This window comes from Tenrec ecaudatus, chromosome 13 (assembly GCF_050624435.1).
Source record: "Tenrec ecaudatus isolate mTenEca1 chromosome 13, mTenEca1.hap1, whole genome shotgun sequence".
Classification (NCBI taxonomy): Eukaryota; Metazoa; Chordata; class Mammalia; order Afrosoricida; family Tenrecidae; genus Tenrec; species Tenrec ecaudatus.
In genome coordinates, this window is record NC_134542.1 from 33,821,486 (window position 1) to 33,836,605 (window position 15,120).

General features: G+C 40.7%; 1 protein-coding gene across 1 annotated transcript in view; it reads right to left on the reverse strand.

Moving 5' to 3' along the window:
* Positions 1 to 15,120, reverse strand: part of PARD3B (par-3 family cell polarity regulator beta) — a 1,162,664-nt gene that overhangs the window by 638,206 nt on the left and 509,338 nt on the right. The window contains exon 4 of the mRNA XM_075530369.1: positions 5,093 to 5,202. Within this exon, the coding sequence (XP_075386484.1) occupies positions 5,093 to 5,202 (110 nt within the window). The remainder of the gene's footprint in view (positions 1 to 5,092; positions 5,203 to 15,120) is intronic.

A 15,120-nucleotide genomic window follows, 5' to 3' on the forward strand; every position in this document is an offset into this window, starting at 1 on the left:
GCCAAGAACACCAGGTTACAATCAAGCCAAGGAAGGTAAGACTTCTAATAAACCAACCAAAAAATAGCCTACCACCAGGATTCTTTCTTTAATTCAAAATGAGCCATTAGAATTGGATTTTCTATTGCCTTGAGAGATAAATAGCCATTACTATTTGCACATGTTAATGGTGCTCTTCTGTCGAACTAGGGGTTTATTAAAGGAAGAAGGGAAATAAATTTTCAAGCCACCCACTTGGTGGTATTTTAAGTAATGAACAATGAGATTTAGTGGCTACAAAATATATTTAGGAGAATATCATTATTTTTTTCCCATTTGTCCATAACTTTTTTGAAGCCTGGACATAAATAAATTCTGAAGCTTGCTGAGAGTTCTATTTTACTAATTTAAGTCTTTTTTAAAAAAATACACACACACCATTATGTATGAGTATGTATCTTAAGTAATCAATTGGTAACATGCAAATCGGGTACTGTACACGCTCTCAGATGAAGAACAAAAGCTGTGGTCCTCAGGAGGAATTGCATCTCCACCTACGGAAAACTGTCCCAATGAGCAGCAGAATGACAAAGGGAGAAAAGATTGAAGCTGTCACTTTACTTGAATCTACCGTCAGCACCCACAGAAGTGGCGGCTGATAAATCAAACTCTATATTGCACTGGGCAAAGCCACCGCAAAAGACCTCTTCAACGTGGCAAAGAGCAAAGAGGTGATTTGAAGACGAATGTGAGTCTGACCTTGTGAGCATGTGCAGGCTGGACCACAAGTAAGGAGCAAGGAGGAAGGTTTGGCTCCTTCGAATATTAAATATGCTGCGGAGTTCCACAGGAATGAATCTCTCTCTCTCTCTCTCTCTCTCTCTCTCTCTCTCTCTCTCTCTCTCTCTCTCTCTCTCTCTCTCTCTCTCTCTCAGAAGAACTCCAGCCAGAATGTTCGTCGGAAGTGAGGACATGAGAAGTTGCCTCAAGCACTGTGGACATGTTATCAGGAAGGACCAGTCCCTGGAGAAGGACACTGTGCTTGGGAAAGGCAAAGGGTGAGCAACACAGGGAAAGGTCCTCAATGAGATGAACTGACAACGTGGCTGGAACCACGAGCTCAAAGTAGCAAATGAAGCAGGGCTGGGCTGTGTGTCCTACTATTGTACAGTCGCTAAATAGAGCAGCTGCCTGGTGGTGCCAAATGACCACAGTGAGCATCCATAAACCAAACACAGTTTCCCAGCTTTCCCAAAACACACGTCTCTGGGCATCCAAGAAAACTCATCTCTTATGGAAGCCTAATGAAGTGCAACTAAAAATAACAGTCATCAACTGTGGGTTTAGAGGCAATATTTCAACCTAATCAAATGTGTCAAATATTCACCCATACAGCTTCTTATGCTGTGGGTTAGAAGTAAGTTTCATTTCTTGAGACTGATTGAACATAACCCACTTGGGGGCTCTGCCATCTGTGAATTACTTACATGTGAACACTCTGTTTAAGAAATGGAAATGTTGATTGTTTCTCTTTCCTTGCAGACTGAACTGAAACGCAATTGAATATGGCTTTTTAAGCAATTACTTTCTCATATTATTGGCTACATGGCTGTGTTTCCACCCAATCCCTACTACCATCACTTATCAAACTACAGGAATCAAGTATGGGTGTGGCTGGCAGGGTGGAAGCAGCACCAGGTAGGACAGGAGACACAGAAAAGTACCTGGATTCTCCCAAATCTACCCTCTCTGCCTCCATGCCCTGCCGCACGGAGCCTCTGCTGCACTGTGCTTAGCTTTATGAGTTGGGGCTGACTGTTGCTTCCCGAATGGGTTCTTCTGTGGAGGCTTGCCCTCTTAGCATCGCGAAAAGAGTCAATGTGACTCTAGGGCGCTGCATGAAGGAGTCCTGAGGACATAAAGGCTAAGGATCAGTGTCTAAGTTGAACCCTCCCTAGACACTGCAGAAGAAAGACCTGGCGGTGATAGCCTAGAAGACCTTTTGCGGGCAGTTCTACTCTGTCGCTGAGTTCATGGTCAACTTGAAGGCCGCTAACAGCAGCAGCAGCAGCAGCAGCAGCAGAGGGTTCTATTTGGCTCCACAAGATGCATTATCCCCTCGGAGCATCTGCACCAGCACAGCCAGCATGAAGAGGACTGGCTCAGGCAGCCCGAAACATGGTGAGCCTCCGGGGACGATGGGCTGTTCAGAACTCTGCCCCCAAGGCTTCAAACCATCACATTACACCCTGCCTAGTTTTTCTTCTGTTTAGAGCCGCACTGTCCAACAGACATAAAAGGTGGGCCAGACTGTAATTTAAATTGTACACAAGCCATGTTTTAAAGAAGGGAAAAGAAATAAGCAAAATAAATTTTAATATTTTATTTAACCCAATATAACAAATATATTATTAGTTCGACATGTGATTGCTATGGAAATTATTGATGAAACATTCATATCCCCTTATCATCTTTAAGTTGATGCTATCCAGTGAAAAATTTACACCAGAGCCACAGTTCAATGGGACTTACTCATGATTCAAGTACTCAATAGTCACATGGACAGCACAAGTCTACATAATCCACATGTTTGGACATGCGGAGATATCTTAATAAAATTAATTACCTACCTACCTACCTACATGTCCGTTTTCTCTCTTTCTCTTTGCGACGTTAGAACAGACTCTCCCAAAACATCTTCACTTCTTAACATCCCTACCCGTTGCACAATAGGGAGCTTGAAGTCTGTTGGCTGGGGTAGTCCTGATGCTGGGCTAGAGAAACATGACCATATTTACATGTCAGCCCCCATCTAGGGAAGAGAGGGAACCACAGAGCAATAAGAAAAGCCGGGGAAGTGCTGAGATCTTTGCCAGACGCGTGGGTGTCTTATAATCATGAGTGGCAGTCCATGAAGAGTCTGCTCTACGGGCCTCAGGTTTCCACTGACAGAGAACCCCAAAAATAAGGGCCAGAGTTCCCCCTTTTGACCACTGAACTATAGGCATTTGATAATTTTCCAGCATTTCTCCTTGAATTAGTCTATTCAGCTTTGCAATAATAACAGCCCTACCCTCTGATTCGGAACCGTCTGCGGCTGTCTTTTAGAGAGGTTAAGAATCTGCCGGAAAGAGAGCAGTACGCATTCTCTTTAAGGAAGACAACACTGACTTCTTCAGTTACCTTAGTGCGGTGTCTGTGCGATAGAAACAGGAAACAAAGCATGGGTGGGCTTCCTGCATGCTAGCCATGGCAATGCATTAATCAGAAACTCATTCTCCAGTGTACTGGCATGATAAAAATAAGCAGTAAATTACAATTTTTTTCTTTTATGCAATTCTTTTCTCTAATGTAATTTTTCCCTTCCCGCAATCCAATATATTCAGGATTAGCATAGTCTCAATCAAAGTGTTGGGAGAGAGAGAGAGAGGAGAGAGAGAGAGAGAAAGAGAGAGAGAGACCACATACTGGTTTTGTTTGTACTCATCAGTGAAGTAGAAAACACACACCTGATTTTTATTAATGTTTCATTAAATATGCTTCCTTAAAAGGATAGTGCTAAGTAGGATAGCAAGAGTGCGTTATATCTAAAATACTGTCAGAAGAGTTGCTTCAGTGTGGAATACAAGAAATAGCCCAACATCCTGATTCAATGTCCAGTCATTGGGAGCAGGAACTCTGGTGGTGCCGTGGGTTACACAGCAGGCTGCTAAGCACAAGGTAGGCAGTTCAAACCATCAGCTGCTTCTCGGGAGAAAGATGAGGCTGTGTGTCCTCAAGAAGATTCACAGTCTGGTTACTCTACAGAGGGTGACTATGAGTCAGAGTCAACTTGAGGATAGTGTTGATTTTGTTTTTAGATGATTGATATAATGATTCCTAACTCATAACCCTTGACATTAGTTGTTGATAATAATTTATAGTGAACTGGGAGAAACTCTTTAGCTTACTTAGTATTTTAAAATACCTTTGGGATGTCACCTTCCCCCTTAGAAATTATAGACAATAAGACTTAAAATTGGAGGGGAAAAAAGCTTTGCTTTGGAAAATGTTTTAACCTGGTTAAATTACTGAAGATGGCCTACTGCACTCACAGATCATCATGAGGCAATTTCTAGATCTCAGTCTATAATGGGGCTTCAAAAAGTTTGTGGAATCATCCATTATCTTTTAATTCCATCTTTCAACAAGGTTTTAAAGCCCCCTATATCTGAATGTATGAACCACAATTACAGTCATTCCAAGGAACTCGGGATTTAGCAGAAAGCCTAAGCCTGCAATCAAAACGGAAGACATTGTGAGTGCAGCAGTCCTCTCTAGTACAAGTATGTTCAGTATACATAGGACAGTAAATACTTCTCCAGTTGGAATGTTGAGCGTTAGAGACCCAAGTGAAATGTATCACTGTGGCAGCTTGAGGCTGTAGCCCCACATACCAGGCATGGTTTGGGCTAAGCATTGCCTTGCGAGGCTGAAAATATATCACCTATAGCCTTGGGCATATGAAGTCAGAGTTAAAGGAAATTCAAACGCCTACAGTTTATAGGTTGGGCTGCTAACCAAAAGGTTGGAAGTTGGATTCCATCCAGATACCCCTTGGTAGAAAAGCCTAGAAACATACTTCCCAAACAGTTGTCCAGTGAAAACTTTATGGAGCAGAGTTCGACTCCAACACACCCAGGGCACCCATAAATCGGGATTGCTCGGATGGCGACTGGTACGAACAGCAGTGGTCATGAGCGTCCACTCCGGAGTGGGACTGCGGGTTAAATCCCTGTCTCAACCACTTGGTGACTCTATGACTTTAGGTAAGTTACCAAACCTTGCTCAGCCTTGACTTCATTGTCAAGAAAACAGATCGGACTGTATACATACCTTGGTGTGGAAGTTTTGGTCTGCATGCAACATATTTTTTTTAAAAAAAGCATGGCTCATTATTAGTCATTAAATAATGTCTACCGTTATAGCTCATACTAGCTGTTACTACCATTAATATTCTATGTTCTATCAAAAGAACTCAAAGTAATGATCTATTTAAGACTTTAAAGTTCAGTTGGTCTCTGGATAAAGCACTTTGATCTTTTATTAGAAAGGCAAGCGGCAGGATACCTACTGGAACAACAAGTTTCAAACTCTGGCCACTGGAGTGTGAAGCACTTGGCTGGACATCAGCAGGTGGGCCAGGTGCTGGGTCACTGCTTCTGCGCACCAACAGTGGAGTGCCTGTAGGATAATATAAGAGGTGAGAGGTCACAAGAACCCTGGGGGGAAGAGAGTGCATGCCACAATGCAATTTAATTAAAAAGGTTTACAACATGCTTTTATGTAAAAACCTTCTCTTCCTAAGCATGCTTGTAAATTAATCCACTTAATGATCTTTTGTCATCTCGGAGGGGGCTCCCAGAAGTTGCTGGGGGAAAAAAATCCATTATTTGGTTCATTCTAGATTTTCCAGGAACTTTCCTCAGCCCCCTTTATCTTGCTAGGATGGCACATGGGAATAAATTCCTTCAGTTCCAATCTTTCCCCATCGTTTGCATTTCCAAGCAAGCCCTGGTATTTAACAAAAAGTTGACAGTGTGCAATATAAAACTGATCTAGAAAATATATGTGAGTACTAAAAAGATGGAATATCCACCAGAGAAACGAAGAGGTTCACGTGGCCAGCACAATGTGCTGTTCTGTAGAGCCAGAAGTACAGTTGTCACTGCCATTTGGAGCTTCTCAAGACGCCTGAATTATGATAGACACCAGTCACTGCTTAGCTGGGGTTATAGGGTTAATGTCTATTGAAGTGACGCGAAGAGATTGGTTCCATTCTCCCTGTTTTTCTTCTGAAGTTGATAAAAATGATAAGGAAAACAAGTTATTCCTTCTAAAAATATAACCTGATTTATCTTTAATTTAATGAAAGCTCCTACTATTAAATATTTGAGTCAGTTATTAAATTCTGGAAAAGGATCTTACAATTAGAAAGTTCAAATGAAATTGAACCGTAGCAGAGCTAGAGGCCTAACTACTCTGATTGCAATTAGGCCCAAAATAATTTGTTTCATATAAAAACGACCACTACAGAGGAAAAAAAAACATTTTAAAATGCTTATGGTTCATTCTCATATAAAAATTAATTTATTTGTGAACTTTTAGGGAGAAAAAGTAGGAACTCTTAAATTATGAGTTCCCAATTACTAATATTCTGAAAATAATTTCCAATTCCTTGTAATCTACTGCAGGGTAAAATAATGCCTGTCATAATTTATTTTATATAATAAACATAGAGAAATTAAATAAAATGTTAAGATATTCAAAATCTCATTCTTAAGGGTGTCCCAACATTCGTAATTGTACATACAATGCATAGAATTGCCAATGGTTTCTATTAGCAATGAAAGTTGTTCAAACCAAGGCAGCTTAAATGAAACAAAGCAACCTTTTTTTCAGAAAAGAACTTAACATGTTCCTAAGGAAGCAGACACAGTGCCAGAAAAGCAATATGAATCCCATGCTCGCCTACTTACTTCTTCACATAGATATTTTAAGACATTGTTCCACATCCTCTTCACCTTCATCTAAAATATCTTAAACATCTGACATACCAATAGTTGTATGGTTATCTGAATTTAGAAAAATTAAAATAACAAAAATACACAAGGAATAGGAATCAGAGAAAGTCCCTCAATTTTTGAAAACAATAGGGTCTCAGTCTCTAGTATTTTTTTCACTCCCTCAGGTGATCTGAAGACTAAGCTTTTTTCCAGAAAGGTCCCTGTGGTAACTTCAGTGAACTAGCTAGTATACACCACTAGCCCATGAAGCCTTTCACTACCTTTAAAATTATGATAAGTAGGGGGAAACTGTATGAATCTTTGGTTTGTGCTTTTAACTCAGTTCAGTACACTGAGAGTCAATGATCTCAAATTGAGGAATACAAACATATAAACTAATTTTAAACAAACAAACAAAAAATCCCAGTAAACCCTGGGATGCATGAAACACTGAAAGAATATCAAGACTGGTTTCTTTTACTCCAAAAATATGTTGATTTAGAAGCAAAGATAAGGAAAAATTAGTGATCTTAAGTTGATCTTTTAGCAGAATCACCCCAAACCATTTCCTTTTCAAGTTGTGTTCTTTGTGCTTTGTTTCGTTGAGCCTGGTAATAAATACATTTTTTCTTAAAATAGCCACAGAGTATAGTTGTCCTTCAATTATAAGGGCATGATTCAATTGCGATCACTCCTCATTTATAGCAAGAGATGCTGTTTTAATAATAAAATGTTAAATTATTTAAGACAATTTGAACCAACAGCTATTCAGGTTTCTTTATTCAATAATTTTTTCATAATACTATAATGTTCCCCCAAGAATATGGTAGTTCAGTCTTATACAAAGGTACCATATAAACAAAACAAATAATGAAATTAAGATAATGAAATTTTGTTTTTTTTAAAATACCCTCAGCTCATCAGAAATAAGTTCTCTAGTTCTCTACTTTACTTTACACTTACATAACTCCTGGTGAGTTACTTTCTAATTTTACTCTGGCTGTTTTGATGTGTTAAAAACAAGTGCAAAGCATTTCATATTGGAATTAATAATGAGCACCTTTAAATATGAACTGTTATCATAGAGGTTTGTTTTTTTAATCTTAGAATACAAATTAAATATTTGAAGGTGGCGTTCAGGAAGAGATGGTGTTGTGCTGCAGGAAATGGCCTGGAAAGCCTTATGTGACCTCCCTTGGCTTCCCTTTGGCTAAGAGGCAGCAGTTAACAGACCTTCACCCTCCCTCCTTCTCGACCCTGTTCCGACCTCAGCCGTTCCTCCCACAGCACTCTCCTCGCCTCCTGGGTTCCATAGCTCTTTGCAATGGCGACACAGAACTCACAAACAATACTCAAGATTAAGGAATTATATGAGGGGAGTTCCCAGTTTACCACAAGTCAGGATCAGTAAACAATAAGAATGCAACCATTGGTCCATATACACAGTCTCCTCAACTAGCAGCCGTTTCTTTCTCTGGGTCTCAGCCTCTCATCCACAGGGTCCCTAGGGGTGTGCCTTTGTGGACCAGGTGGCCCATCTGTCTAACAATCTCATAGTCTCAGGCCAGATGAAGAGACGGTCACTGGCTCCTCCGAGTCTACATGCCACAGTCCCTGGTGCCTCTGGTCTCAACCTTCACCATTTCAGACCAGAGCTCAAAAGTGTTCTTCTGATGGTCCCTGGGTTTCTCTCATTGTCTGAGAAATAGTTTTGCTGAAAGTATGCTTTTGGCTTTGTTTTGTTGTTGATTTCTTTTAGTAGACCATACCACCAAGTAAAAGAGGGTTTGGTTTGGTTCACACTTTCTACTAAGGTCAAGACTAAACCCCACCTTAATCCTTTCCATGAATGTATCAAAGAACATCTTCTACAATACCTTTATAGGCACTGGCATCGAGTCAAGAATGATAATACATCACATAGGAAACTATGATTAGAAGGGCCATATTAATTGATAACATCTCAGTAACTTAATGGCAAAGCATATATGTCCTAGTGTACAAGAAAAGATAAGTAATTAAAAATACTACTAAAGATAATTTTGGCAAATGTTGGATGTACTATATGTTGGATGTATTATAGCAAAGCTTACTCAAATGAGAGAGACGACCCATTTCAATCACGTAACTTCCTGAGCGGGTGGGGGAGGGGAAGAGTAAGTAAAACATAGTCTTAGCACTGAAGGAACCTGTAATGGTCATGATTAGACAATTACACGAATAGTTATGTATAGTGGAAAGTACCACAGATTTTTAGACTTAAGTAGACGAGACTTCACCTTTTCCGTGTGATAATAAAAGATCACAGAATGAGATACAAGCAGGCATACAAGGGATACTGCCTTACCCAGTATATAGTTTTCAAGCAGAAAATGCTCACCCACCCCCAGTAAACATAAATAAAGTAACTTGTTCTTCCTACACCATGTATGTGTGGTGAGAAGTATTTTCTGCTCTAAGTTTTGGAAACCTGAAGTCAGTTTTCATGGAATAATAGCTAATTTAAAACAGTAAAGCATGATTCCATTCTGAATAAGGCATAGTCTTATCACAGAAGTTAAAACGGTTAAGTGGGGTATTGATGAGGTAGGAAGAATCTTCAGAAAAGAAAAACACACACTAAGTTAGTATTTTTAAAAGCAAGTGATTAAAAGAGCTCAGCTGTAAACCAAAAGGCTGGCTGTTCAAACCCACCACCTGCTGTGGGAGAAGACACGTCAGTCTGCTTTTACACAGATTTACAGCCTTGGGAACCCTAGAGGGCAGTCAATCCTAGAGGGCTGCTGTGAGTGTGAATCAAATCCAGGGCACCAGGATTCTATCCAATTTAGAAAAGATATTTATTAAGAGAATGAAGAGGTAAAATCCTCAGTTCAGCTGAAAAAACACTTGTGTTCCTTACATTTAAAATACAAGAGCCACTGACTTGAACATTCAAATAAAACCATGCATCTTAAGGACTTCAAGCACTTTGAAACACAGAAGAACATATAACTGCAGTGTTATTTCTCCCTATTTTATTAAGGCAGGCACACAGAAACTCCAGGCAAGCCAAAGAGACCACTATTGAAGAAGCAGTAGAAGCGTACCTAGGCAACAGGTAGCTGCAGGTAACTGTCCTCACAAGTTGCGTCTAGCTCCACCCAGAACGCGCGAGCCTTGCTGTGCTCCTTGTGCATGCGCAGTGAGGGCGGAGCCATACTCAGACAAAGGGTGCATGGATACTCCCGGAAGGTTCTACACTCAACACGCTCTCCCGGGACTTGACCCGACTAGCCTTGTTCAGGCCACGTCACCCCTGGAAGCGAAACTGGGGCCCTTTCCCTGATGCCCATTTTCCAATTCTCAAGCAATCACGATTTTAAAGATGTCGAAACTGTGGCCGCGAAGGGTGCGGTTACTTGCCCGATGATGTTTATCAATTAAACTGTAGGGGCTCAGAGATGGGTCACCTAATCCAATGGGTGGGGGAGGGGAGATTTTTGAAGACGCAATTATCTAGTTAAAAGATTCAGATGGTTCCACCAGTGAAATATGTAAGTTATCAAGGGTAACACAAACCTAAGCATTATCTCGTTATCTATGTTGATTCTTTCTGTTATAACACACACAACTCTCTCACACACAAGCACACACACACACACACAGTCATAGGTGGATTTTCTCTACAGTTGGAAGATATGTTTGGAATAGAGTCCGCTTAGATGGCAGATGATGGATTACACCTGGAATTTTATTTGGGTTCTTGTGAAGGATTCTTCACAAAGAGAGTTAGTTACGGAGGATGAAACCACGGTCCAAACGAGCTCTCTGCTGGTTGCCGTGGGTAGAGGAAACAAACAATGGCTTTAAACCTGAGTCTTGCGTCCATTGTTTCACAGGTGCATGTTCTAAATTATATGGCGAGTAGCAGCCGGGATCTCTTTCTGCTAAGATGGCTAATGACCCTCCTGAGCAAAACTGGAAGGGCAGCCAGTCACCAATACTGCTGCTGTTTCAACCTAAGGCGACAAGACTGGCACCTGGACCCTCTGGTGGTCAGTTTCGGTGCTGATGGGTACTCCGTAGGAGAGGTCGGAAGGGCAACAAGAGGAAGGGAATGAGGTCCGAGCAGTCACAGGAAGAAATGGAGAGGCAGCAGGTAAAGGGAAATAGGAGGAGTCTGGCAACCGATTTCACATACAAGGAATCTAAACCAGAAACCATCGATGCATCTTGTTTGGGAAAGTTTACAGGACTGGGTTTGTTTAGTTAGGAGAAAACAACACTATTGGCTTCAGCGAATGGAGGACTCAATGATTTGCTTTTCGCTTAAGACATCTTGATGCGCGTGAATAATTGGGGAGTGCATTTTAAATTGGGCATTGATAAAGTATGAAGTGGGTATTGGAATTTGCATTCACGTCAACAATGATGCAGTAGAGACAAACATGAGGTTAAGAAAAGGAAATAAGAAGCATTTAATACAGGCCTATTAAGGACCTTGCAAGTGAAAGGCCAAGCAAGCCAGGAGGATTTCGTCCTTCTCTGAGACTATCCAGAGAGAGAGAGAGAGAGGATCCCTAGAGCGGCAAGTGCCTAACAAAACACAAACAAACAGCAGAGACCCCGGCAGAGGCTGGGGCAGGGGAAGTAGAGAGAGGAATTGGAGTTAACATGATAATCTGTTTATGTACGGAGGGCAGGGCTGGTCTTTTTCATGTCTCAATTTTCCTCTGCTCTAAGGCATTACTTCTACCTTATTTAATTATCAAATCATATAAACAGACAGTTTTAAGAAATGAAATACTCTCCTTCCCATGTTGCTGAGACTTAGAACACTGTTTAGTATGAACGGGGAAATTGCCGTGGAACTACCTTTAGATTTGAAGATCTCATATGTGGGTGATGAAAATGAGCTGCAAATAGTGAATGTTTTTATAAACATAAACAGAATAAGAATACATTTTCCCAGGCAATCAATACTAGGATTTGGGCATCAGATAGCGCATTTCCTTAAGAGGATATAGCACATTTCAATAACATGAAAAAAAGATAGCACATTTCAATACCTCCTGAAACAAGGGCTTTCAGTTGTCTGGCACTTCAACAGTTGCAGAATAAATAAATGGGCGATAAAATAGGGACATGTCCTCCAAAGCTAAGCTGAGAAAAGACCAAGGTAAGAAATATGCTTTCTGAAGGTGGCTCTAAAACTGGGTCAAGTGAAGTGGCTCCATCTCGAAGCCCAGCCTTTCCTATCGCGCGGGCTGAGAATGCTGGCTACGCTACTCCGGTTTCTCCTCTAGATCTCAGAGAAATAGCTTTATGATTTCCATGGCCAATGAGGAAATTAAAGTCTTCCTAGCTTTGGGACGTGATTTCTGCTCCAGTTGTGCTCACCCAACAGTCTTCTCTTGTGGAGTTGCCATGTCTTTGTGGGTGTAGTCGTGGACGGGGACAACTCCCCCAACCACTGCCCAGCTTGACATGAATGGGAAGCCATTACAACACCATGGCTTGCCCGCTGCACTACACAGTGACCGATGTCTTAACTGATGTGTTTGTAAGTGTTGACTGTGGTCCAAGTTAAATAAAACCCATAACAACTTGAATCTTTCATTTATTGTAATATTGTTTATTGGTCCAGTTGTGAAGCAGTTTCTGGTTTTATTTGAACTTCTTCAGTAAGTGCTCATTTGTCTTAAGTAAGTGTGCTCCATCTGCAGAACACAGGTTGTCAATGGGCCTCCTCAAATCCTGCTGCCACATCCATTCTTATGCATGTTTTCCAGTTTGTCCAATTATAAAGATTGAGTACAAAGATTGAAAAGGTTTGCTGAAAAGATAGCACTCTGATGCACACCGTTCTTGGTATGAAGCCACTCAGACTTCCCTTGTTCTATTCAAAAACCTGGCTCTGTGCATAGGTGCCTTCTCTGCATAAACATCACGAAGAGTCTCACAGTCCCATTCTTCACAATGTTATCTGTAGTTTATTTTGACTCCCACCTTTGAATACCTTCACAAGTCAATAAAACTTAAGTATCTTTCTCTGTTTGCAGCTAAGTTCTATTTGAAACCCGCTATAATACCCCTCATTTCTAGCTTCAATTTCCAACAGCTCTTGGTCAATGTCCTACTGCAACAGTTTTTGGATTATCTTCAGTAAAGTTTTACCTGCATGTGATGTTAATGATGTTGCGCAATCATTTCCACATTCTTTCGGGTCTTAAGAATAGAAAAAAATACGATTTTCTTCCAGTCAGTTGTTCAGGTAGCTGTCCTCAAACATGTTGGCAGTGCCTGGTGAGTGTTTCCAGAGCTGCATTAGTTTGTTGAAATTTTTCAACTGGTGTCCCATCAATTCCAGGAGCGTTGCTTCAGTGCAGGTTCAAGTTTCCCCCTTTAATCCCATCAGTTCTTTATCCTATGTTACTCCTGAAATACTTGAATATGGACCAATTATTTTTTGTACACTGACTCTGTCTATTCCTATCATCTTCTGTTGATGTTTCATGGATTATTCAACATTTTTCCCACAGAACATTCCAGTATTGGAATTCATGTCTTCAATTTTTCTTTAAGTTCTTTCATCATGAGATATGCTGAGTAAGTTCATCGCTTTTGATTTTCTCAAAGGCTCATGCCTCTTAGCACAATGCTTTACATTATACTCGTCCAGCTTTTGATTTTCTCGAAAGCTTGTACATCTTAGTATAATGCTTTACTTTATCCTCTTGAGCCTTCCGTTCACTTTGGCTTCTCGAGGGCCAGGTTTCGGAATCTCTTCTGGGAGCCATTCTGTTCTTTTCTTTCTTTCCTGTCTTTTTAATGACCTCTTGCTTTCTTCATGTATCATGTCCACGAACACATCTCACAACTCCTGTGCTCTTCACTTATTAGTGGGCAGCGCATCAAATCCGTTCTCGAGATGGTCTCTAAATTTAGCTTGGGTATACTTAAGGTTGTACTTTGGCTCCCTGGAATGTCTTATGATTTTCTTTAGCGTCAACTAGAACTTGCACATGAGCAATTGATGGGCCATTCTACAACTGGCCCCTGCCTTCCTGTGGCTGATGACCCTGACCTTGCCCATCATCTTTCCCCACATGTGCACACAATTTGATTCCTGCATGTTCCTTCTTGCCAAATCCATGTGTAGAGTCTCAATGTATATTGTTGAAAAAAATATTTGCAATGAATTAGTCAGTGGTGTCTCCTACTATTCATATCAATACCTTAGTATCCAAAGAGTAGGGAAAGCGTTCATGCACGCTCAGCAAAGTGGGCCGCATATCTATTCAGAGCAGGGACAGTTATAGGCTTTTTCATATATAAATCAGCACTTTGCAAAATTGATTTTCAAGGTTTGCCAACTTAGGGACTTAGTTTCACGGGACAACTAAGCCAATTTACATAAAGTTCACCTTCTGCATTCCAGAAAGATGGGGAGTTTGAGGAATCCTAAAAGCTTGCAACCATCCATCTATGTTACAAATATTAATCTTCCCTACTCAAGAACAAAAGAAAACAAATTGAAACCAAAGTCTCAGAGAAACTACTCGGTAGGATTAACATAATACACAATCGTCTATAAAACTAAGAGCCTGCAATAAATACCCAATCCATTGTCTCATTTATTCTGCACCTCGAAGAACTAAATGATGCCTCGTTAGAATGGAGGGATCTGTTGATCCAACCACAGAGCTAACAGTAGGTCATGGCTACAGTGGAAGGATCCTGATCCATGGGAGAAAACAGGAAACAGAAGTCAAATTCTTCAAAAGCTCACCTTTACTGCTCCAGGGGAGACTATCACACTTCTTGAGACTACCACACCAAGGCACTCTCAACCTTGAACTGTCCCTAGGGGTCATATTTTTGTGTGAAATAAGAATGGCATACAAAAAAAGGGATGTGATTTCTGAGTAGGACATTCCATTAAAAACACAACCATATGAGACCAAAAGGTCAACAATAATTCAAAAGCAAAGACAACAAGATAAAGAAATAGTGAAAGTAATGTGTTGGAATTGAACTACTGGAACAAGTGAAAGAGAACACTCACTATACTCTGAAAGAGGCAACTAATATCACAGAACAATTTGCGTAGAAACTGTCAAGTGAGAACCTTATTTTCGTGGCCGCCTTTTACACAGAATACAATCACATAGCATAATATGTAGAGATTGGTATAAGGCAGGTATCCTTTGCTTCTGGGGAAAAGTAGATGTCCTTTCTGGATGTAACTTACAAGCATCCGACTGGTTTCAATCAGCACTGAAATCCAGAGACCCATAACAAACTTGGTAATGATATCAATAGCAGCATAATTTATGGTCCAGTATCTATAGGAGATCACTTTCCCCACAGGAGTGCCTGCTCCAGTGTGGTGCCTGGTGGGGATGACCGCAGCAACCATGGTAAGATTTCAAACACGGTAATGGCAAAACCACACAAGAGAAACCAAGTCAAACTTCAGCAGAACTGTAGCGTCCAAAAATTTTACTCTTAAATTTCACTCTATTAGGAAAAAGACTCCCAGTACTGCCATAAAAGGAGCAGGGAGATCAAGTGAACTAACACTCAGTATCATTTTTCTTTCATTTATATA